At 37.8% G+C, this 25,369-nt stretch overlaps 3 protein-coding genes across 3 annotated transcripts in view; 1 reads left to right on the forward strand and 2 right to left on the reverse strand.

The window, feature by feature from the left end:
• Positions 1-2,677: 2,677 nt before the first annotated feature.
• LOC106635764 (5-taurinomethyluridine-[tRNA] synthase subunit MTO1, mitochondrial) lies at positions 2,678-6,332 on the reverse strand. The gene is made up of 10 exons (XM_089592691.1): positions 6,257-6,332; positions 5,035-5,267; positions 4,670-4,969; positions 4,423-4,599; positions 3,958-4,365; positions 3,717-3,889; positions 3,194-3,637; positions 3,023-3,126; positions 2,886-2,946; positions 2,678-2,805 (listed from the first exon to the last, which is right to left on the reverse strand). The coding sequence occupies exons 2-10, from the start codon at positions 5,249-5,251 to the stop codon at positions 2,701-2,703; spliced, it is 1,989 nt and encodes a 662-aa protein (XP_089448817.1). The 5' UTR covers positions 5,252-5,267; positions 6,257-6,332; the 3' UTR covers positions 2,678-2,700.
• Positions 5,204-6,237, reverse strand: LOC106635809 (MKRN2 opposite strand protein). Its single transcript, XM_014347957.2, has one exon. It carries the CDS (start codon positions 5,903-5,905, stop codon positions 5,288-5,290), a length of 618 nt encoding a protein of 205 aa, XP_014203443.2. The 5' UTR covers positions 5,906-6,237; the 3' UTR covers positions 5,204-5,287.
• Positions 6,333-10,169: 3,837 nt separating the features above from the next.
• The window catches only part of Tpst (tyrosylprotein sulfotransferase), a 124,557-nt gene continuing 109,357 nt past the window's right edge, over positions 10,170-25,369 (forward strand). The window contains exons 1-2 of the mRNA XM_089592665.1: positions 10,170-10,291; positions 10,394-10,513. The gene's annotated coding sequence lies outside the window, so the exon portion shown is untranslated. The remainder of the gene's footprint in view (positions 10,292-10,393; positions 10,514-25,369) is intronic.

The following is a 25,369-nucleotide window of genomic DNA, read 5'->3' on the forward strand; positions in this document are numbered from 1 at the left end:
AGTAGTCGTTTTGCATGAAATTAGAGCGTTGGTCGATGTGCATTTTTATAATCCACTCGTTATGGTAATTAGTAAGAAAATCTTTATTTATTTATGTTTTTGTTATTTTGTAACATGTAATTGCAATTAACTTAAATGCGCACAACATCTTGTCATACTAATAACAAATTTTGGATTGAAGATGTGACAGTTTTTTTTTTTTTAACCAAGCGGTTGAGATTATTTTGTAGATTATAATCTGTATAGGAGCCAAGTTTAAATCAATGTGAGTGGATTCCTACAATGTATCGTAAATCGTAACAGTATTTGCTATGTCACATCAATGAAGAATAATAAAGTAAAGAGAACATTTAGTACAATAATTATAAAGTTGCAAAACTTGCGTATTTATTTTTAAACCCAATCTTCCTGCTGAAATTAGTATTAAAAATAATCAATAAAAAAACTGAATTTAGCATTAAAAAATGTTGTCCAACATATGTTACAGTATCGTACTATGATACGTCTGATAAAAAATATTTCCCCTTTTTGCATTTAAAAAACTTGACCTACATGTCGGAAGATATACTCAAGCCTCTCCATTCGCAGCTCAATAGCTGCGTTAAATCGCAATGTATATACGTCTTGGCAGCAAAGGAGAGCAGCGTAAACTCCATCCCATCGGGCCATCAGTGCTTCCAAGACCTCAACCGCGCCAGCCCAAAAATGCCTTGGACATTCCTTATATACCTACATTCATACATACACATGTACGCCTGTCTCCGGGAGACTAATTCAATTACGATGACTGTTGCTACCCTCTACGCTTCAGTAGAGGAGCGGAGGATCGCGGAGAAGCCCCTCCTAACTCAATAGGCCAAGTTTGTACCCAGTGGTACCTCCAAGCAGTAGCCACTACGTCGCCCCTTTACGTTGCAGATATACATATACCTACATGTATGTACCAAACAGGGCATGTACTTGTGGAGCAAAAAGCTCTGCCCCTTTTGGCTAGTCGAGCGGATCCGCTGCGAGACAACTTTCTCCCCTAGAGTTTGGACGAACAAGCGCCAATGCCCCGATTTTTACCCCCGAAGGGGGGTAGGGAGGTCCTCCAGGGTAGTTTCGAGATGTTTGGATCCTCCTCGACCGAAGCTTTGCATAGTTCGATCTTTCTACGAGGCTCGAGCTTGGAACGCTCCCAAGTCCCCGACCCATTGGAGACGCTTTGGTTATACCACCTGATGTTGTTCAAGTATACATTTGTATGCTTTTAAAAAATTATGGAGTAGGTACATCGCCACTGGAAAACATCAAAAATTGACTCTGTCGTCACAGTCAGGTAATGCTGATCATAAGGTAAGCTCTGCCAATTCGTCGCTCCGCAGGTAATCGTAAATTTTGGACTTAATCCTCCTCTGTTGGCTTCAAACTCCCACTGATATCGGAGCTTACTGTGCACCAATAGCTACGGTATAATATTGAGATTATCGGCTCTTATGATCCTCCCTCTCGTTCATAACGATTACGTCGCGTTAAACGGACGTTCAGTTGTGAGTGCATGAAAATCGGAAGAAACTTTTTTTTTTTCAAGTGAGTCATTGTATGCAAATAACGTTATTAGAACACAAAAATGCGCAAAAATGACCAATGAACTCGGCTTCTACGACATAAAAAGAACAGAAACCATATTGATTACTTTTTTAGAGGAATCGATGATTAATAAATATGAAAATTTCTAAAGAACGGGTATTGGCAAACATATGTAAAATCCTGCCATGTGCCATTAAAGTTCAAAAATATTTCTCTTTACGACAGTTTAATTCCAGGCTTTTGAAGTAACATTCACGAGCGAATCGATAAATATTCATGTGAAAATAATTCACGAGGTGACATCAAAAAGTGAGCTGATATTTATAATTTTACATTTTATGGTCTTTTATATGGGTAGTAAGAGTGAAATCGTCGAAACGAGAACATCAAAAACGAAAGGCTCCTCTCATCGCAATCAATTGACGCTCGTTAATGTTTATCAGACTAGGAGTCAACAAACACTTCTCTGCCTGCAGTTTCTTTTAAAAAGACGCTCGCCCTTCTACCTCAGCATTTTGAAAATATAGTATCAAACACGTCCATGTACAGATTTATTTACACAAGATGTATTGAAACTCGATGGACCTTCAGGATATATGTTTTTGGCAGGGACCGGAGGGTTAATCGGAAAAATCCCCAAGATACAAAGGAGATAGGGATGGGAAATCAGACATCCCAAAGCACACGTGTGCATTAATTACGCATGTGTAAATTTTTTTTTTGGTAACTTTTATAAAAGAGCTTTAAATTTTTATTTCCAGCAAATGTTATTTGGCTTTCTAGTTATTTTTTTAAAACTATTTACTCATTACTTTGCAAAATATTGACGCGCTTTATATTCTTTCAATCATTTTTGTGTATGAGCTGTAATTAATAGGATTTTCTTCATCTTAGAAACCTTTCGATTTTTAAATTTCTCAGAACCATTTTGATTTTTAAAGACCTCTCCACTTTACAGAAGTGGTGTCATCTATGTGAGCACAAATCTTTGCGCTTCATATAACTCATGAAACAAATTATATAAGCTCCGATTTTAATGGATTACAGGTCAATTGGCGAAACACATGAAATAATAATTAATGAACCTATATTTTTGTAACAAATTTATTCATTATTCAGCAAAAAATATTAACAATTTGCAAAAGTAAGTTGCTGTTCACTTCTTTTCACAAAATAGTACAGTTGCAGGACGGCGGATGGTTTTACTCCGGGTATGTTATAGGCTGCCGCAATCTTAAACATGGAGAGACGTTAATGATTATTAATCGACAACAACATCATGAGTAAATGACTGATTATTTTTTGTATTTTACCGTCTGAGGCTTTACTGCCGATAGTTTTTCTCGATCTTCGATACTGAGATTCAAAAGTGAGCTGTACGGAATAAAAGTTTTTCTTTATTTCGAGTTGATGCTGATACACTCAGTTCATCATTTTACTGAAAACCTACCTTTTGTAGTCGATGTCTAGAGGTAGCAGTAGATTTTCGTTTTTTCTTATCTCCTCGACTTCTCGTTTCTGTTCTTCAACGGCGTGATCATACGAAGATTCGATCTGCAACGATAAATTGTACGTATCGGTATACGAAAATCAAATCATTGCCAAACAACCAAGTACTCACGAATATTCTCTGGCCCAATTTATAATTTCCTCGCAAGTGTCCGAGTTCTGGAATGTGAGTTGCTATTTCATCGAAACTAATGTTCTCGTCGCGCATCAAATTAAACGCCGAACGCGGATCATTTCTCTTGTGGTCTCGCATTTTCATAAGTCTCTGCCAATCGTAATACGACATCTTTTTTTCCTTCATTATGCCAATAGTCTCGTAAAGCAATTGCAACATGCTTTCGGTTCTTCTCCACCTTTCCTCGGACACGCAGCCGATCTCGTAGCCTTTTCGAGTTAGCCGCTCGTCGGCATTGTCGGGACGCAAACTCACTCGGAACTCGGCTCTCGATGTGAACATTCTGTAGGGCTCTGTTGTACCATTCGTCGTCAAGTCGTCAATGAGGACTCCTATGTAACCCTCCGTTCGACTCATGGTAAGAGGTGGTCTGTGTAAAGCCTTTGATTTCAGAACCAAAATTTTTGTAAGTTATATAATAAATGAAAGTTGAAAAAAAAAATTATTATTGTTGTTATACCTTAGCAGCGGCGTTGATACCAGCCACGATACCTTGAGCAGCGGCCTCTTCGTAACCAGTAGTACCATTAATTTGACCAGCTAGGAAAAGTCCATTAATTTTTTTAGTTTCTAATGCTGAAGTTAACTCTTTGGAATCAATATAGTCGTATTCAACTCCGTAACCAGGTCTCACTGTAGTGTTATAACAGTTATTATCTGAAAACCACTTTAATCACCAATAGAAGGGTTTATAAACTCACCCATTTTTGCATTTTCTAATCCGGGAATACAATGAATGAGCTCCTCCTGTTTTTCTGCAGGTAATGTGCAAGATAATCCTTGAGGATATATTAGAGGAGAGTCAAGACCTTCTGGTTCCAGCCATATTTGATGAACTATCTTCGAAAACTTTAATATTTTACTTTCTATGCTTGGACAGTACCTGGGACCTGTAATTTCTTCAGTCACGTGTCTATTGCAATGCATATTATCTCTAACTATTTTTGCCACTTGTTCATTAGTATGAGTCAAGTGACAATACAATTGTTTCTTTGGATCTATCCACACAGAGTCGTTCATGAAAGAAAATGGTTCAGGGATTTCATCTGCTGATTGTTTGATACATTTTGAAAAGTCTAATGATGCTTTTTCGAGCCGTGGTGGTGTACCTAAAGTTAATTAATAAATTATTTAATACAAACACAAGTCATGTATTGTAAACATACCAGTTTTTAATCTCCCCATTCTGAAGCCTAAACGTTCAAGTGTATTTGCTAATCCTATACTTGGCTCATCATCCAATCTTCCTGCTGGTCTGATTTCTAGGCCAATGTTTATTTGTCCTTTTAAAAACGTTCCAGTTGTAATAACAACTGAATCGCTGTAAATTTTTGTACCATCCTCTAAAAAAAATAAATTACATTTGATCACAAATATCCATTCAAGGACTTGTATCTTACACAACTGCCTTACTCAATATAATTCCACAGCACTTGTCATAATAATCATTTAACAAAAGGTCTTCCACTGCTGCTTCATGAATTTGCAGACCAGGAGTATTAAAAAGTTCAGTTTGTAAGTGTTTCTTGTAAAGGCTTCTGTCTATTTGTGCTCTGAGACCCCACACAGCTGGACCTTTCCTCTTATTCAATATTTTATAGTGCACTCCTGACATATCACAGATACGTCCACACACACCATCAAGAGCATCTATTTCTCTCATAAGATGTCCTTTTCCAATTCCTCCAAATGAGGGATTACATGACATCTCGCCTAAAACATATTTTTAACTCATATTTACATACGTTGAAAAATAATAAAACTGTGCTTTGACATACCAACTGTGCTTTTTTTGTGGGTAACAAGCAATGTTTTTGCACCCATGCGTGCAGCTGCAGCACATGCTTCTGTTCCTGCATGACCTCCTCCAATGACAATAACATCATATTTACTTTGATCATCACATATACTTGTTGCCACACCCCTCAATGACTTTGGAAATAATTTTGAGCAATGAGAACAAGGTATTGGGATTTTCAAACGTGACAACAACATTTTTCATAACTTGAATCTACAAGGAATGTAGAACAATTACTTTTGAATGTAAATATTATTGTCTATCAACTGTTTATGAATTGATGAGTATTTAATGATGCTCTGAATTTTAGGGAGTATACAAATTTTACACATATCTTCTTTATTTATAAACTGAATGTTGTTGTACTTTAGATTATTCAAAAAAGCTATGACGAAATTGAAACAGTTAAACTCAAAAAAATTGTAACTACTAGCATTCCATGTTGAATCATTGCACATATCATTTAATACATCATCCCAAAATTTTTCCCAAGAAGTAGGTATGATTGGAATTGCTGCACACTTTTTCCATGTAGTATTGTCGTTTTTAACTAAACCACATCCATCAAACTCAATCACATTACCATCTGAATCTGTGACTCCAATATGCAAATCATCCGAGACATTATAATCAAGGAAATCACCATTAGATGGTCTTACAACAACACAGCATGGATAATCTTTGGCATTAACTAAGGGATTAGGGACAACAAACGGTTCTAACAAAAATGTTGTCAAGCACTGATCACAAATAGGACACTTTTCTGGAACTTCTTGACAAAATATGGATTTAGAGCAGCAATGCTTGAAGCATAACAAATTCTTATTCAAACACATTGAAATACTAAACATGGGAAATTCAAGGTTAGAGCATGCCAAATAATAAATCTAAATATATTAAAGTTTTAAAACACGGGCGGAAATAACAAAAGACACGCAAATGTAAATTATTAAATGTATGATCTACTCTAATCTATGCCAACTCACAATCTCACAAAAAATATTTAAGAAATCACCACTACTACAGTAATACAAAAAAAACCAAATGTATATATATTATACATACACTCAATCATTTATTTATATTAATCGATATTTTGAAAATTGTATGCCATGTAAACGTCATTTACAGCTATTAAATAAAATATGCTCTTGCTAATTCAACGACAAGAATCTATCCATGGCTGTACAGCCTGTACTTACTCCGCTTCTCCGCAAATGCTGCCGCAGTTGTTAAGTTATGTAGGTCGTGGTAACGTCGCATACTCTAAAAAATCATAATTTGTAAACTTGCCGCAGATAGCACAGAATACATCAACTTTTTATTGTTTCTCTATAATATCAGTTGCGGCTAGTTTATAATTAACAAAGTGGCTCTACCGTAAGTAGCAGTAGTTATTTTGATCAGCGCCATCTAGCGGTCTTCATTTTTGAGCGAAAAGTGGCCTCTAAAATTCTCAATCAGAGCAATTTGGATTGGAGCCATTTAGTCAATTATAAACCAGCCGCAACTCATAATGGAGGTATAAAATAAAAAAATAATGATACATGTGTTTTTGGCGGCAAGTTAACAATCTTTTTTTACTTGAAAATTATTCTTCAAAAGTATAAATTCATAAAAGGTCGATTTTCAAGTAAAAAAAAATTGTTAACTTGCCGCCAAAAACACATGTATTGTTATTTTTTTATTTTATAGCCATTAAATGAGTTGCGGCTGGTTTATAATTGACTAAATGGCTCTAATCTAAATTGCTATGATTGAGAATTTTAGGAGCCACTTTTGGCCAAAAAGTAAAAACCGCTAGATGGCGCTGATCCAAATAACTATTACTACTACTTACAGTAGAGCCACTTTGTTAACTATAAACTAGCCGCAACTGATTTTATAGATAGACAATAATAAGTTGATGTATTCTGTGCTATCTGCGGCAAGTTTACAATCTATCTTTGAGCCAAAAATCGACATGTAAGAGTATAAATATTCTACTTATCTTATGTGGCTTATAAAATCAACCACATTCACAAACTCACAATACTTTAGACCTTTTACCATTGACTTATGGAAGCACAGGCAGTGCAGTCTTGAATAACGATCAAGCACATACGTCAACTTATCAGTCTAAGAGTCAACCGAAGAAAAAAGGCTTAATAAAGAGTGTCAGTCACACGAAGAGTCTCCTAAGAATGGAGCATTGGATCTCACATAATCCGAGAATGTTGGGTTCTTTGTTTGTTTACAAGACTTAAAATTTACTTATCTGTAATAAATGTATTTTTTATTTAGTAAGATCCAATGCTCCATTCTTAAGAGACTCTTCCTGTGACTGTGCTTCTTTTTTAGGCCTTTTTTCTTCAGTTGTCTCTTTTCGACTGATTAATTTATGCATATATATTTGATCGTAATTCAAGATTTCTGTAACACAAATTTTTATTGAAACAAGGAAAAACCAAATTCTAAAGGAGCAAATGCATATTTACAGTATCAACTGTTATAATTAAAAGTTATAAAACTCAAACAATTGCTTTATTCAAACGTATTATCAAGATTTATGTTTCACTTTGCACGTTGGTAAATCTTATTAGTTCACAAATTTTTCTAATATTCTTCCATTTACGATGCTAGTTGAGACTTTTAACTTGTGTGTTATCAAACTTTGTTATTGTAATATTGAAACCTCACAACATGAATGTGTGATACATTGCACTGTAACATAACACTGAAAGTTTTTTAATCTAACATAGACCATTACATTATTTTGGAGGATTCATTAAAATGAATTTATTGTATAGAACAACTTGTTAACTTTCAATATTTAAAATCATTTAACAGTGTACATACATACAAGGTCATTTCAATTGAAAAATTAATCAAGGTAGGATTGGTAGGATCAGCTTCTGCAGACTTACAATAAAATTTAAGAGCTGCTTGTATAATCATCATTAATTATTTGTTAAATGTAAAACAAATAAAGCTCTATGTTTCATTAACAAATTTTCTTTATTTTACAAATAAACACAAGCCCTTAACATAAAATTATGAATTTTCACTTTCTTTCTTCACATCTTAAACACTTCTGGTTTAATGGGATCCAATGCTCCATTCTTATGAGACTCTTCGTGTCACTAAACATCTTTTTTAAGCCTTTTTTCTTCTGTCATCTCTTTTAGACTAATAAATTCACGTATTTATTTGATTTTTATTCAAGATTTCTGTAGCACACTACATATCATATAAGTAAACTGTTTATCTAAACTTTAACGTTAAAGGACCGTGCTCCCATAAGTTAATGGTAAAAAGCTTAAGGAGGCTTGGGCGTTTGGTGTCGTATCTATTGAAGGGCCCCTGAGGGGTACTTGTCATACAAATGATTCTTTGTAATATTTTTTTTATAATCATTTTGATTATACATATGTGTGAACAAAATAGCAATAATACGCGGAAAAGTCATTGGGAAAACCGATATTAAAAAATTTATTAGTTTTCCCGAGGTACCTTGTGTAAAGACGACGGCCCTGCCACGATAAAGCTGACAACACTGTACTCTCTTGCTCTCATCTGCTATTATATACCTATACTTGTGTTAGACTTAAATTTTCATGCTTGTATGTTTATGAATGTACAGCGCATGCGCACTTACAGTATCTGAACAAAACAATTCTCATGTTCGATGTTTTCCTCGCTATTTTCTCAAAATTTAACGTGTTGATCCTATTCTTTTTTTTAAATAATAGATTCTTTATACTTTCAAGTACATGTACCAATATAATGTGTGGGCCCACAGCTTTTTATTGCGGTACGGTAGTCTATTGAATTTCGGGTTCCGTAAGGTTGCGTGTTAAAATGACGAATTTTCACAAGCGATTTTCTCGAAAATAAATGTGTTGACCTACCTATTTTGTTTTCCTAAAAAAATCTAGCAAACTTTATCTATATAATCTCTGAATTTCAGACCTAGCCAGCATTTAATTCAAAATCGCCCAAGCCTCCTTAAGGTATTGTAATTTTTTTCATGTGGTCGATTTTATAGGCCATATAAGATAAGTAGAATATTTAAACTTTTACATGTCGATTTTTGGCTCAAAGATAAATTGTAAACTTGCCGCAGATAGCACAGAATGCGTCAACTTTTTATTGTTTATCTATAATATCAGTTGCGGCTAGTTTATAATTAACAAAGTGTCTCTGCCGCAAGTAGTAGAGTAGTAGTTATTTGGATCAGCGCCATCTAGCGGTATTTATTTTTTGGCCAAAAGTGGCTCCTAAAATTCTCAATCAGAGCAATCAGGATTAGAGCCATTTAGTCAATTATAAACCAGCCGCAACTTATGATGAAAGTATAAAGTAAAAAAATAACAGTACATGTGTTTTTGGCGGCAAGATAACAATCTATTTTTTACCAAAAAATCGACCTTCTATGCATTAATACTTTTAAAGATAAATTTTCAAGTAAAAAAAAAATTGTTTACTTGCCGCCAAAAACACATGTACTGTTATTTTTTTATTTTATAGCCATTAAATGAGTTGCGGCTGGTTTATAATTGACTAAATGGCTCTAATCTAAATTGCTCTGATTGAGAATTTTAGGAGCCACTTTTGGTCAAAAAGTAAAAACCGCTAGATGGCGCTGATCCAAATAACTATTACTACTACTTACAGTAGAGACACTTTGGTAACTATAAACTAGCCGCAACTGATTTTATAGATAGACAATAAAAAGTTGATGTATTCTGTGCTATCTGCGGCAAGTTTGAAATTTATCTGTGACCTAAAACTGGACCTTCAAAAGTTTAGATATTCTACTTGTATGGTTTAATGAAATCCACCATATGGCACTACTCAGTAGTGATTAGTACTACGCATGATTACTTAACGTATATCTTACACCCTGCTTATGATACTCCCTTAATAAGTTACGTAGGCCATGGAAACGCCGCATGGTCGGGCAGCGCTAGCGTCAACCTGTATACTAAAACCATCGATGGGTTCCGCATATGTCAACAAACTGGGATATATCGGGTGGCATGAGAGCGATGGGAGTGCAAGAAGGAAAGGGGGAGTGAGGGACCCGCCACTCATCCATCCTTTTCTCTCCCACGCATCCCTCCGCCACCAGCTTCCACCCTCCACCTCCTTTCGCCTACCCGGTTTCTTGCTTGGGTGTCACGACTCGCGCGTGTGCTGCTCGCTCGCACAGTTGCGGCTGTGCCACATTCGGCTACACGCTGCCGCTCCTCCCTGTACGTTATCGTTTCACGTTCTCTCATACAGTCCAAGAGTTTTTACCGTATACACAGTTACTACGAGCGACTCAGCGACGTGAACTTTCCTTGTGTTTACAGTTATCAATTTCGGCCCAAAACGCGTCTGCTCGGCGGAGTCGGAGCTGTCAGCAGCCAGCTGGGCGATCGTTCGAGAAGAGGAGCCCGCGGGAGAGGCATGCTGCAGCCGGTAACCCCGAGGTGAGTTTGTATACTTTCTTAGGTTATAAAGCGTGTTGCGGGAGAGTTTTTGAGCATCGGTCAACGCCGGGCATCGTTTTTTTCTGTCCCAATCACCTGCAAGACTCCCCATATGTCACTTGCATCTTTTACCGTACGTCGTCTGCTCGTAAAGCTTATAAGTGTACCATACAAAACATGTCAATCCTACGTATCATACAAATAACTCTTATATGTAATTTACCATGTATACTACTCAGTGGCTGTATGTTTTCTCTAAGCCAATAAAAAAAAAATACTACTACTACTGTCGGTAACAGCTGACGTATGAATACAAAATGGATATATTTTCGATGGGTATAAACAACACCTAATCGTAAACACGCGTCGTCCCCATAACAGCTGACTTATGGGATCACTTGTAGATCAGTTGCACGTGCTACAACATCATCCAACATCAACAGGGTTGACATGTTTTTCGTAAGTTTGTTTGTTTGGGTTTATTCGAGTGTCAAATCATTCACGGTCTTTACTGTTATAGACAGTTATACTTTCTTTTTGATCCTCGAATGAATCCATTGTTTATTACTCAACCTTACAAATCACATTGTACAAACAGCGCAAAGAATCATTTCCCAGGGCGCGGACGTGGGAATTCCTCGCCCTGGCGGTTTCTCTTTTTCTGTGCCTACTTCTTCACACTTTGTCGCGTTATTACCCGGAATCGTCGCGCGAAAGGAGCTCTCTGGATAAGTTTCGTTTCGAAAACGGAGTAGAGAGGCAAAAAAAGGAGCAAAGAAATGTTGGAAAACGGGATACACCGTGAATACGGAAGCGGTGAGTGGTGTACCGTGTATAGTGGCACACAGAGAGCCGCACGCGAGGTGACTGACACCACCTGATGCGTCAATGACCACATCACACGTGTAGGACCGGTACATGTATACTCATAATACACTATACCAAAGCAGCAATCGCTTAAGTATCCATTGGGTTTGAACAATTGTTACGTGTTCCTCTTTAACTTTACTTTTGTAAAGTCTGTTGCTCTCCTCCGCTCTATACCAGTGTTTAATCTTTCTTTTTTTCTATGTGCGTGTGTTACTCCTACTTTATACGTTCGCTCCTCGGCGTACTTGCACATAATACGGTACACACACTCGAGTTACATTCACTTTGCGGAGGCTATCATTTTTTTACGTGGATGAATGTCTCTATAACTTTACATGTGTTTGTACGTATACGTGTCAATGTAGGTTTGTTTGTTTGCTACAACAGCACGTGCCGGTTTTTGCTACTACGGATGCTGTTACAGCAATAAATGACAAACAGCTCTTTTATCAGTGGTCGAATATTGTTGCAGCTCTCAAACGAAAGAGTGAATTTCAATATGATATGCATCCTTATCATTTGTAATCAATTACTGATGTACTGATGTGAATGTATAATAATCAACTAATTTCTCAGTAGTTTTGGCTTAAGTAGACAATTAAATTCAATAATGACCTGAAAGTAACCAAAGATACAAATGAGAGACAGGGCCAAAATAGGTACTTAGTTATAATATTCTCACAGTTTGGGATTGATACTATTGTGAAAACGAGATGTGGAAATATTTAAATGGCTAGTGACTAAATACCAGTTGAGAAGAGAGAAAATAAACTTTGTAAACTATGCGAAAAGGAAGAATCTAATTTAGAAAATTAACAAATAAACCATACGTTCGTTTACGACGGAGTTGCGTGATGGAGGTGAGTGTGTGAGATAATATTTAATATTACATTGAGTACATCTTATAAAAACCATGTCATTTTTTTGGGAAATTGAAATAAACGTTAAAAAAATCGAGTGGCAAGTATATGACTTGAATATGACAATGTTAGTAGTCAAAATGCGTTTGAATTTAAATGGATTATTTTATTATAACTCCTAAATATGACTATTCATACATATGAAACTGTTTAAACATCAGCTGAATTCACGCTCATAAACGCACCCGATACATTATATCTTATAGTATGGAGATAAGTTCAACAGAGCATGAAAAAAAAGCTTTGAAGTAGATAGTCTTTAACGCTCGCGTACGCGCGTTAAATGATAATTATTTGGGGCCTTAAAATATGCACAATAATTTAACTTGTAATAAATTTTTTTTTGAATTTGAACTTCTACGAATAAATTTTACGTAACACACTGCGTGTTCCTGCCATATTATCCTCGTATCGCTTCAATATTTTAAGCTACTCGGTTTCAAGCTAAACATCGACTGACTTATGTGTACGGCTCACGCGGAGTAAAGATAAATTTATGTTCCATATCTAGGACATTCATTGTTACCCAATAAATAACGCGAACAGCGGCTTAGACGCCATGAATCATCCTAGTTCACTGTAAACGCCAAAAAAGAGTTTACCAACTAAAAAGCTCCAGAGACCAGAAAGGATGTGCCCGTTTTGTTTCAATTAAACAAAAAGCATAATAAACCTCCAATAGCCCAAAATTCAATCAAGAGCTACATCTCCTTTAAAATTCGTGAGCTAACGCAACTCGCGTCAACGTGTCATGTATACCTAATTACTCGAACCAAATAATCTAGTTTCGTGGCTGTATGTTGCACACGTAACCGAGTGGCAAGATTTCGCTCACTCCCGAAGTTTGTATAATGAGCGCGTTTGCGCCACCCAATAGTCGAGCCAAACAAAATTTCGGTATTGCAGAGGGAAAGATCGAATGCTTAATAAAAGTTCATGGACTATCGAGTGTTGCAGAGAGACAGGCTTTGAACGAACGGAATATCGATGACTTGGTTGCGCTGTGCGGCTTCCGCGAAAATGTTGATTTACCATTGCTCTCGCGGTGACACGGGGCTTCACTTTCTATTACGTTATTAATTAAGGGTGCGTGTCTGGGTTAGCGAAAGAGATATTTTTTCCTTATCTGTCCAAATAATTTCGGAGTGTTAATTCGTCTTTCAAGCGCCATGTATTATTTGGAAGGATAAATCAATCCTTTCTGGAAAATATTTTGATACTTTGGTGAAATTGATCTATATTTTTTCGTCCGTTCATAACAGTCGTTACTTGTGAGTTAGTTTGATGATACATTTGCGACAAATAATGTGTTGTCGCATTCACAATAACTATACCATCACCTTAAGCGACCACCTATATAGTTTCATAGAGTAGCAGTGTGTAATTACAGCTTGACATTAACCCCGAACGGAGGGACCGAGATATATACATTACATAACCAAGGCGATTGCGTGTACAGCTATACCTCTCTTGGATCCGCTGTTGTTGCTGATGCTCTTGGAGGTAATGGGAAACCGCAATGATTGTATCCGCGCGTCTCTTTCTCGCCTCTAATTGACATTTGTATTTTGGAAATCAACCATAATGACTACTATTCTCCTCGATGATGATGATGATGATGATGATGATACACTTGTGGTACGATTGTCCACTTTGGGATCAGCTTGTCATTTTGACTACTTAGCATTAAATCATTTGTAATCGGGGGCATGAAAAAAAATGTGTTTTTTACAGTAATTAAAAGCGTAGCTGCTGCATTCATTGGTTTATTAGGAAGGAAGGTCCTTTAGTTGTAGTGATACTAAGTTATTTATTCATTAAAATTCCAATATATAATAATTATGAAATCTCTCTGGCTGCGCATGTAATTTCACAATCATTCAGCTGGAAACTCTTAAACGAAAAACCACTACAATAGCCCTTTACTGTGCACTTACGTCCCAACTTAAGCTGTCGCTGACGTTCAAAGATTCGAGATATTCTTCTCTTACCTATATAAATACCCTCAATTCCCCGTTTCTGACAACATTTAAAGCGCTTAAAGTCACAAACTTATGCAATTCGTTTAAAGTGCACCAGCTACAGCTGCTCAGGCAAGATAATACTCGCTGCTGCGCGAGCTCGTGTACCCACGCACGCACGCCGTTATAATCCTCGTGCTCGACTCGCGTGTACAACAATAGGCTACTAAAAAAAAAAAAAAAAAATTGGAACAAGCCTCTACCGAGAGATTAGACTGTTGTGCATGGTGCCAGGAGTAAACAGGAGAAAAAGGAAGAAATGACGGGCTTATGATAATTGTGCGTTATTCCTCTCCTTTTGGCTATTTACGATACTTTTTGTACTTAACAATCGCTCACCAGCTTGGATACCATTTATCTCGTGAAGGTAATATCCTTGAAGTGCAGAAGTTTCGCATATTTTTGTTTTTGCTTAAACCATATTTAAAGAGTTTTAGAGGAATACAATGATTTTGGAAAATTATGAGCGTATTTTATACTTTTCCATTTTTTTTTTTTTTTTTTTTTTTTTTTTTTTTTTTTTTTTTTTTTTTTTTTTTTTAAGGATGCAAAGCGTAACGTCGGAAAAGAGGTTGAAGCCAAAACTCGACAAAATAAAGAGTGGAAAACGTTAAAAGTGATCATTTAAAACTGCACCACTTAAAAATAAGTAGAAACAGCCGAGACAGGCACAGACGGCTCTCGCTACTTATTAGCATTTACAGTTTTCAACGCTCCGTATGTATATACATATATATATGTGTGTATGTATATTCCAAGTCATGTTGGCAGCGAGCTACATTTTTCTCAAATTTCCCCGCGAGGCTGGCAGATCTCGGCTACTACCGTTAATTAAAAATTTTTCCATTTTCCTCTCGCACTCGGCGTAATTAAACCCTCACGTGGTGATTATCCGAAGCCGAGCTCATTTTTCGGAATAATCCAGCAAAATGATAATCCTCGAAATCTCACGCAATTTTGGCTCCGTGTCAACTAAGTAGAAACGCATTGGTCCGCATCGAAATCAGTATACTGCGGTAGATCAAAGTTATAATCCAGCCTATCGAGTAGTGTACAGTAATAAGCTCGTGCGTGCGTGAAAAATGCACTGTTGATAAACGAATATAGTGGTATAACGCAACTTGATTCTGGTAAGGCTACGCAACTTCCATATGCGACGTTGGCATCGAAGTGTCGCGAACCGAATCAAATGCTCACAGCATGTGCGTGTAGGAGAGTAAGATCGCGCGAGTTTACCGTTAATTCGCTGCTGAATCGCGAGAGAGAGGAGTATCGAGCTTTTACCGCGTGTGTGTGTGCACGTGTTTACGCTGGTGGGATTAACTTTGGAGGTTGATGCCAAAACTACACCGAATGATTGCGATTATTCGCGCCTCACCACGGATGTCTCTAATGCACGGAGTTACAAGCACAGATTCGGGGAAGGTAATTAGAGAAAGTGCATTAGTTTGATGACGAGATTTCCACGCTTCCGAAATTTGTATGCCTGTACGTGACGTAATCGATCTTTATGGGATTGATGTAGTACGACGTTCCATCGAATAAGGGTTTTTTTTTAATTTGCTCTTCAATACCGATTTTCGTAATGAAGCCACGACGTAATAATCATGTTGATATTCCTAGAAGTCATTCATATAAATGAATATATATTATGGATCTCAGTGGTAATGGTATACGTATCTATTCCCCTAACCCATTTATATCCATTTTGCAAAAAAGATATCTACATCGTGCATTAATACGTTGGACTGTCAAAAAAGGAAGAAAGGAAGCGATTCCCCGTAAAATTACGCGCATACCTATCCTCTTTTTTTTTCCTAGCAGTACACACACGGCGTACGCGTACAAATAGCTGCTCCTGAAAACGAAGCTCACGCCTACCTTGATCCGCAGCGAACAAGAACAAGCCAGCACATTTCTGTAGCGCCAACGAAAAGTCAGCGGTACATTTTTCACCAGCGTCGCGCCGAATATATATATTCAAATACCCAGCTCTCGCGTCTCCCCCGAGCGATTGATTTTTTTTCCCCTCCCTGCGTCACGATCCGTACCTATATCCATTACTTTCATGTGTATGTTATGTATTAGCTCTCGATGTATCTCGCACTGCAGCCACATGATACATGATCTCTTCCTTGCTTCGTCGAACTTGCCTGTTTTCTCTGTTCTGTGTGTATGTGTTGCATTTACATTTTTTACCATACATAGTTGAAGTAGTAAAAACTGCAAATAAACGGCATATTCCTGTGTAGTTGACAATGTAAAAAAGGGCTCGTCAAAGTCGTTTGTATATTTTCACTGCTTTTTTCCGCAGAAGTTAGCAGTACATTCATTAATATATTTTTCAAATGTAAATGTAAGTTCAAATTAAAATTTAGATTTAATTCAAAGTGGAGGAAGCAATTAAAAATAACATGAGGAATAATTAAGTTTAGCAACCAACATTGTCAAACATTAACGACTTGATTCTGAGTTTTAGCTGTGATGATCGCTTAAATTATAATGAATTTGTGAAACAAATATAATAAGTCAATAAGTTATACTTGGAAAAATTTAATAACCTTAGTAATTAAAAGTGTATACGTGACAAGCAATAAAAAATTACATCATAATTTTACAGGTAAGTTTCAAATGTAGGGTATAAATTACTGTAACTGTTCAATTCACTTTTACCTCAGTTTATAATGCATGCAAATAACGATTTCTTAAAATGTATCAGATGAGTCAAATATCACTTGATTTAAGTTGTTAATAGCAAGTAAAGATTGAACCGCAAATGAGTATTCATTGTTTATGTTTCAAAAGAGGGAATAAAAAGATATTTATTAAGAAGAAACTTATCAACACAGAACAGGGAAAATCTTACCTTCTTCCCCGTAAGCATTACACTGTTTTGGGAAAAAAATACAGTGATGAACTTGTTATGTCAACAAGCGACCAGCAGTAACAAAGCTTATGCATTTGTAAATAAATAAGCATGTCTCGATATAAAGGAAAAAAAAAAACAATGAACTTAAACATGAATTGCTGAGTAAGCAACTTAAAACAATAAATTACTAGAGTGCCAAAAAACTGTCAGTATTAAAATATTTTTAACCACAAATTTTTTTTTATTGATGAATCTTCAACTCTCAATACAAGCTATCCAGGACAGCTATGAATTTTGCCTTTTTTTTATTTGAAAGAATGTATGGTAAAAAAAATTTTTTTTTAAGTCATACAGTTCTCTGACACTTTCAATTTTCGTTGTTTAAAATTTTACTGCTTTCTCCGCATTTGAGAAAATCATTGATGCTCCTTTAAAGACCGATATGTTGTAAAAACACTCGAGTAATGCACAGAATCGTGTCTGCAGTTTATGAGATATTCCACTCAAAATTATGATGCAAAACTTTGTGCAACTCTTTAAAAGAACTTGTACTGTGATGTTATATGCTGTAAAATTTGTACAGCCGAAAATGTATAATATAGTTTCACTGAAAAAAATTTAGACTATCCATAACTTTGTATTTTTTTTATCCCAGAAAGGAAGAGTGATCGAATACAAGAAACTACTTATATGCCTTTAAAAACAGTACGTAGTTTCTTAAAACGTATCGTTTACGTACCGCCGAGTACCTATACCTCAAACCTCGCGATAGTCCTATCCGCGGTGCCACCTTTACATTTCACAGCGCACAGTACACGCTATCACACATCAGCTGGTGTTGCCGCCACCGCAGCTCGTGCGACCAACTTGTGTACGCGCGCTGAATATCAAGGCCTCTATTTCCTCTTGCATCGCGGTGTCGGTGCACACTTTCGCAAAAGGTGCACGTTCAAACGGTACTTTCTTCGCGGCGCTCGCGAAATTTGTCTCGGGGAATACCGAAAAGGATGCATCAATTTCGTCGAAGTCATTTGTGTCTTTTTTTTTTCTTCTCTTTTTTTCGTGACATGAGTCTCCAACTTCTTTGATCAGCAACAACTCATGCTAGCTCTGAGTTACAACAAAAAAAGCTCCAACAGCTCGAGGGTGTACACCGTACACCGAGCTACTTTTCAGCTACCACTTGAAACCGAAGCCTCATCAGCTGGACAAACCAGTGAAAATGGAAAAAAAGTAGAGTCAAGGACCGGCCTGTTATCTTTGTCCATCAATTCCGGCTAAACACTCGGCCATTCGCACTTGTACGCGTAGTGGCGGTGGTGGTTGTTGCACGCTCGAAAAGCCCACCTTTCGCGGACTTGACCTGGTTTCGTTTTGTTATTCCTCGCGGCAGAAGAAGGGGGAGGGGAGACGCGTCGGCCTCTTCTCGCTCGTTTATTCATCCTCCTGCGCACCCCTTGCCCACGTGACTCTTTCAGTGGCATCAACCCCTCGGGAGCTCGCCCCGTGAAAGGAGGCAGCTTTGATACGCGCGCCTTTTGAAAATCACTCGAGCCTCCTCTTTTTTTTTTTTTTTCTTTTTTTTGACTCTCCTTTTTTTCATATACGTCCATGTTGCAGCAACATCGTCGGCTGTGGCTATACTGACTCCCTTATCTGCACGTGTGCCTTTCATTGTTCCCCTTTCCATGTATTGACTGTACAAAGAGCCTGTGAAGTTTTCTAGTTTATTTATCTGATGATGGTGTATACTATAGAATGACATGGAAAGTGCAAATTTGGTGAAACCAGAAAGCTGCAACCACAGATGATGAACTTACCAACGATTTGTTGATGGACATACGTATATAGCTGCAACCGAGGCGCAAAAAATCGGGACGCGGTTGCACAGGTTTGCGCTGTGGTCGTAGTCGGCAGTTTGATTACTCCACGAGAATTTTATTTGATGGCCGTGGATGGAAAGATTCGGTGTATTCGTTTCGATTTTGTGGGTTTTCACACTTGACTCTTATCGAGGAATCAGGTAACAGATTTTTAAGTGCATGTGCCTAATTTTTTGGGAAATCTGTTGATGGGTATTGACACATTTTTACAATTCGATATAAAATGTGCTTTGGTTAACTGATATACCTGTACCGTTTTCGTGTAGAAATACCATACTTTTCGCTTACTGCTTTGAAATTCTCGTACTGACCAGTATTATCCCAAACGCAAGGTGTTTAATAGACACATAAATTTTACTCAATCGTTTCATCAGCATAATGAATTTTAGTGGTACTTCGCAACATAGTTGTAGCAATTGTTTTGCAAACCAGAGTGGTGAAAGGAACAGTTTTACGATTTATTCTAATTACTGGAATCGAGTTGGGCAACCCGTTACACTGTTTTTTGTTCGTATCTTTTTTTAATTAATTTTCATTCGTTTTAAAATACAGACTGATTACTATGATTCAAAGCTTATATGTATCTACGAAATAAAATTACGTCTCTATACGAAAAATATCGCTCGTATGTTGGATACTTGTTGCTCAGCTGGTATCAGAAGCACAGCTGGCAAAACTCCCAGCACTACAGTTTCGAACGTAATTTTGAGACCAATCTCGTCAAAGTTCTTGGTAGTTGTATATATTCTGCTAACAGAAAAAAGAAGACATCAAGTAACGAACGTTTTTTGTTTATCTTATCAATTTTTTTAACACATTTTAATTGTCACACTCGTGTGATTATCACTCTTTCAAAATTGCACTCGTCTGAAAATCACCTGCTTTGCCCGCTTGCTATCTAACATGTTTGGATACTATTTTTCACTCTGTTTGCAAAATTTAATTTCTGGTACCTGCATAGAGTGCACAATAATATATATGCCATACCCAGTGGCGTATATCATCAGGACATGTACCAGCTTGTTGGACGCGCACCAAATGCAAACCCTATTTTTCCTACTGATGACGCAGTAAACGTCCAAAAGTAAATGCCGAGAGTAGAAAAAGTCTTTGCACTCTCGTTACGTAATAAACTATTTTCGATTCCTGAATCGATAGACGATTTTCTCATGATCACGTGCCCAAATAACAAGAAAACTTTCCAAAGTCATCCTCCAAAATTTCAACACGCACACCCGATTACTCTCGAGGTCTTGCCAAGGAAATTGCAATACCTCCGCAGCCGCTGGTTAATAAACAGAGAGAGGATAGGGGGGGGGGGAAGGAAACCGCATATTTCCAAACTCCGGGAGTGGCCGCGATATAAACACGAGTTTGGCGAGAAAACGACTCTTGTTCGGGGGATCGTAAAGCTACGCGCTCGCAGCTGGGAGCTAAGAAAACTCTCGCGATAAAAATTTCATTTCGTCGCCGGGTAGCAGCAGCCACGAGCCTCCACCGCACGTGTATCGCCGGGGAACTCCACCTTTCGATCCGATAACGTAGCGGAGGAACGGCCGAGTTTCGCTGGCTTCATGATTAATGGATGCGCACGCCCGCGCGAATTCACTTTTGCCCGGCAGCCGAGTCTTGGGGGGGCCTCGGAAGTGCTGCTGATGCTGCTGTTACACGCTGCGGGCTTCTTGCAATCTACATACAGGGTTCGGAGCTCCTCCGTCCTCCTCCTTCCTTTTTTTTTTCCTCTTGCACTCTTGCCGTACTTACAGTGCTCGAATAAGAGGTTGATTTGCGTTTCTCTTATACATGTCTCATAGGGTTGTTGCCTCCGTAGCTTACCTTTACTCCAAAAAGCTCACTTCACTCATTTATTTGTTCGAGACGACGTATTTTTTTGCTCTCGTCATTTGGGCTGAAACGTTTATTCGATCTTCGTTTCACCACATACTCCACAACGCGGGTATTTCACAAAAACGTGCTACATAAAAATAATAAAGATTACTGTGCTAGAACGGTAAGCTGATAGTGTTCGATCGTCTATAGGGACTTTTACTATTTGAATAATAATTTTTAATGTTTGGAACAGTAATTTTTGTTGCAAGTACAGTGATTTTTACTATTTGTACAACAGAAATTACTGTCCAGAATATGATGAAAATTAGGTTGGCCAAAGTAAAAAGTCTCTAGATGACCGAACACTACCAGATTACCATTGTAGCACAGTAATTTTTATTTAATTTTTTTCTCTCAATGTATCTACATTGGTAGAACAAAGGTTTGAAAAACAAACGTCAAGTTGTTTCGTTTAATTGTTCCGCAAAGCAAAAATAAAATTGTAAGTCCCTCTTTCGAGAATCGTATTTCTCCATCAAAAGGGCTCTCTTTACGACATTTCTCGATACATCTCCATCATACAAACACTTATCTTATATACAAAGCTTTTCTGAAAGATATATATATATATTTTTTTTTTCTTTGCCTCTAAAGTCCCCCAGTAATTTTTCTTTCCAACGAACATTTACGAAATCCCAATACTCACGATTCATCGTTTATATAGTACACACACTTTGACTCTAAGCGAATTTAAAACAATTTCACCCAACCTTTCATCTTTTTTTTTTTTTACACCACAGATAAAGGTGGCTGTACAATATAAATTCACCCTCTAATGCACCAGAACTCGATTTTTTTTTCCCATCTGTAATTTATTGCAGTACACGCGCGTTTTTTACAAAGCACGTATATATATATGATAACAGCAAATACCCATCTCTCCATACCCATATACTCCCGGGAGCCAGCTGCTCTTCCGAGTCCCTCTCATCTCTCCTGCGCTCTGTGTCTCGAGGATAGCAGCGAGAAAATAGGGACGTAAAAAAAGCCTCTCCGTTTACTCAGCGAAGCTACACGCTCACGCTGCTCCTCCCGGCCATCCGACGCTGCCTCCTCCCCCACCAGAGAGAAGAATGACACGAGCTATGCAATCACTGTGGCAGTGGTGCCGTGTGTTGGATTATTGCGCCGGCGGAGATAATCCTCGCGGACCACGCTACTCTCCTTCATCTCTCCCTCCCTTTGTTTTCTTCATCCATCTCGAATTCGCACTCGTTTATATCTACTGCCTCTTTTTCTCAGACTCCACGTGGTACACCGTCCGTTTGGTTTTGTTCGCGCTATTCGTGCTAAAGTTACCCGCGACAATGCCCATGTATACTTATGGTTTACACCAGTTATTTATGTATTTTTTTCCATTTCATTGGAAGCGCTATAGTTCGGTGCAGTTCCCACGATTTTGAAATTTGATTGTACGGGTCCCATGAAACTTGAGAATATTAGTACCTATACTTTCGTAGGAACGTTCGGTGTGTGCACAATGTAGCTACGTAAACTGGTGCTGACAGTCGTTTAATACTACACAGTTTGCGCGTTGGTATAATCTGTTTGGTTGTTGATGACGTCGGCAGATACGTGATACCTGATCGTGTTCTCTTTTACGGAGGCATCGGTAACTTTAGAAGCTCATACTTGTACTTTGAGTTTGAAAGTATATATGTAAACGGGCACGTGTCGTTATTTGCGTGTGAATAAGAATTTAATTGATGCTGGTTCAGGAACTCAACGTAACATTATGTTATACGAGGGTGCACACGATATTCCTATGGAGACAAAGAGAGAGAGGAGTGATTCATTGCTTGAATCAACTTGTCGAAAAAGTTGTGGCTCGTCCAGGTAATTCGATTGAACGAGCCCAAGCCAGTGCCTTCGAATTAGCCGGCGATAGCACTTTAGTAATTGCGATAAAATGAAATTCGAAAACTGTCAGCAGCGGTCGCATTCGGTCCATATCAGTATTAATTACCTTTCATTTTCTGACTACTGTGCGTGACATTTCGAAAAAAATTTTCAACCTTTTGGCTTTTCAATTACTTTAAAAGTCATTTTAGTACTATTTGCTCTCGAGGGTTTGGTGTGACTTATATGTAACCTACATTTCAAACTACTAATCACTGACTATCTGGCACTTAGAAATGTATTTTTTGAACAACTACAAGATTAAAAGCTTCTTGCAGTTGCAAACTTTGTAGTACAACTGTAAACACTATGCTTAAATTGCTGTTAGACGTGCAGGATCACAACGTCTGTTGTATGTTTACGATCTACGTAAATATACTTTACATTCTCCATCGAGTGAAATTTTACAACTACGATCTCGTACGTGCATCTTCCAGCATGTATCAAAATATTCCAGATTTCTAATAGTGTATAATATCGGTACACTTGATTGAACTGCCTCAGTCGACTATTGTTTATTCTTCGTGCATATTTTTATTTATGAACACCTACGTTAGGTAAGCTTTCCAAAATATGAGTCGTCAGACTTGGCATTCGCAGTACTTCTATTAGATAAACGTAGTAGACATCTCCAAACCAGCATCCCAAGGCACCGTAAAACTCTTATAGTAACGTCCACCCGCATAATTTGCAAAGCTGTAGACGAAAAAAAACAACAAAAAATATTAATTTCCTTTTTCCCTTCCGCACTTTGCGTCTTCATCGTGCTTTAGGAGGCGATCGGCAACTGCAACTTCTACCGCGCTATATCGCTCTGCTGCCTCGTTGTGCTGATGCACTTGTCGGGCAAAGCGCCAAGAGGATGCAAATCGCATCTCCTGCTTCATCCCTTTCCCCCCGGCTTTTATAACTACAGTCAAGACTCCACTATGTATGTAGAGTATGCTGGAGTATCAACCTTCTGTCTTTCAATGAGATTACTGGGCTCCAGAAGAGATGAGGTAATAGAACCGAGTATCTTCCAGACCGCGTACTCCTTTGTGTTTTTCACATTTTTCCCTCTCTTTTTTACCTATATCCCTATCATTTTACGCCATTGTTCTGTCTTGACACAATTTTTTTCCGAACTCATGTTCTCAAAGTACGTTGGATATCAGAAGTTAGTCTTCATTGCAACACATAAATGATTCCCTTACATTTCTACGTTTATATGTTTAATTCGCTCTCTTTGAAATGCACAATAAAAGAACAGAGTCACTCAAACTTTAACACACACGTGTTAACATTACAAAAAGGAATAAGACGAAATGCATCCGGATAAGTATATGCGCAACACTCCATTTGCGTCTACTCCGTATTGAGATGCTCGTGGATAAAGAGTCTTTATTCCGGTCGATTACAGCACGACCATGACTATTTCATACTCATTCCGTATATCCTGTACGGAGCTTGTTTTTTGCTCTGCTTCCATTCAGCGTGTATGTTGCAATGCAGCTTCTTCTCGGAGACAGTGAGAGAGATAAGTCATTAATGCTTGCAACGGCCTGAAAGCTCGAGGAATATCATGGTCAAAAATACAACCAAAGACTTGTAACGCAACCCTACATGCCCTTCTCTAAAGCCAGAGGCTTTTCTGTCCCTTTCACGATGTGTACTACCTCTGTGTCCACATGTATGCAAGGTCCGTCTCCGCGTAATTAGCTTTTTGTTTGCTGCTCACGCATATGGCTGTGCATGTACAGAAAGAGGAAGAGAAGCTTCAGGTTCGAGAATCGCATACTTCCTTGGATACTACTTGTACGTTCTTACCTATGGCCATTTCGCTGCTAGTTGTGCTTAGAACGTCCTTGGACACCCTCACCTCGATGCACTTGCATAGGTACATGCATTATTCTCAGGGAAGCTTCAGAAGCTGTTGTGTGTACTTGTGTACGATCATGTGCACGCGCGTTAACGTATTTGATGTTGTCTATTAACTAGTAGAGCCGTCACGTACGTGGGACGAGGATTTTGGAAGGAGAAGGATGGCCGTAGTTTGATAGGCATGGTTTCGATACATTGGCGTGGTAAAGGATAGACGCTACAGTTTGAAGTCTCTAAAAGTAATAATTGATGTGATGGCGGTAACAGTGGCGATAGAGGTTGTTGTGGCACTATTTCGTGATTGCGTGACTGGCGAGGCTTTTGGCTCTTTCATCGCTTCGATTTACTGTTGTCGCGAAACAATAGAAATGCAATGGGGTGAGAACTTTTTTCCATTTTTGTTGCTCCTATTTTTTTTCTTTTGTTTTTTTTAAGGATGTCAATAAAGTTAAAAAAAATTTATTGTACGTTGCTTTCAATAAACATCGATGGTATAGGCCTCGATTTTCCATTTCATCGTCCATATGAAATATTATATGTTGCACATTGACAACCTTCATCTATCATTCCGTTACTTTTACATGTACAAATGTAAAAAGATCTATTGACTAGTTCCACTAATATTAAATTATTTCTAAATG

This window comes from Copidosoma floridanum, unplaced genomic scaffold, assembly GCF_036245765.1.
Source record: "Copidosoma floridanum isolate Cflo_tuat_1 unplaced genomic scaffold, Cflo_Japanese_pri ptg000019l, whole genome shotgun sequence".
Lineage (NCBI taxonomy): Eukaryota > Metazoa > Arthropoda > Insecta > Hymenoptera > Encyrtidae > Copidosoma > Copidosoma floridanum.

Excerpts from the sequence above, each read along its gene's own strand:
- LOC106635764 (XM_089592691.1), bottom strand. The coding sequence starts at position 5,251 with ATGTTGTTGTCACGTTTGAAAATCCCAATACCTTGTTCTCATTGCTCA. Across the intron at positions 4,366-4,422 it reads AATGGGGAGATTAAAAACTG|GTACACCACCACGGCTCGAA; the intron begins GTATGTTTACAA and ends AATTAACTTTAG. Across the intron at positions 3,638-3,716 it reads GTATCAACGCCGCTGCTAAG|GCTTTACACAGACCACCTCT; the intron begins GTATAACAACAA and ends CTGAAATCAAAG.
- LOC106635809 (XM_014347957.2), bottom strand. The coding sequence starts at position 5,905 with ATGTTTAGTATTTCAATGTGTTTGAATAAGAATTTGTTATGCTTCAAG.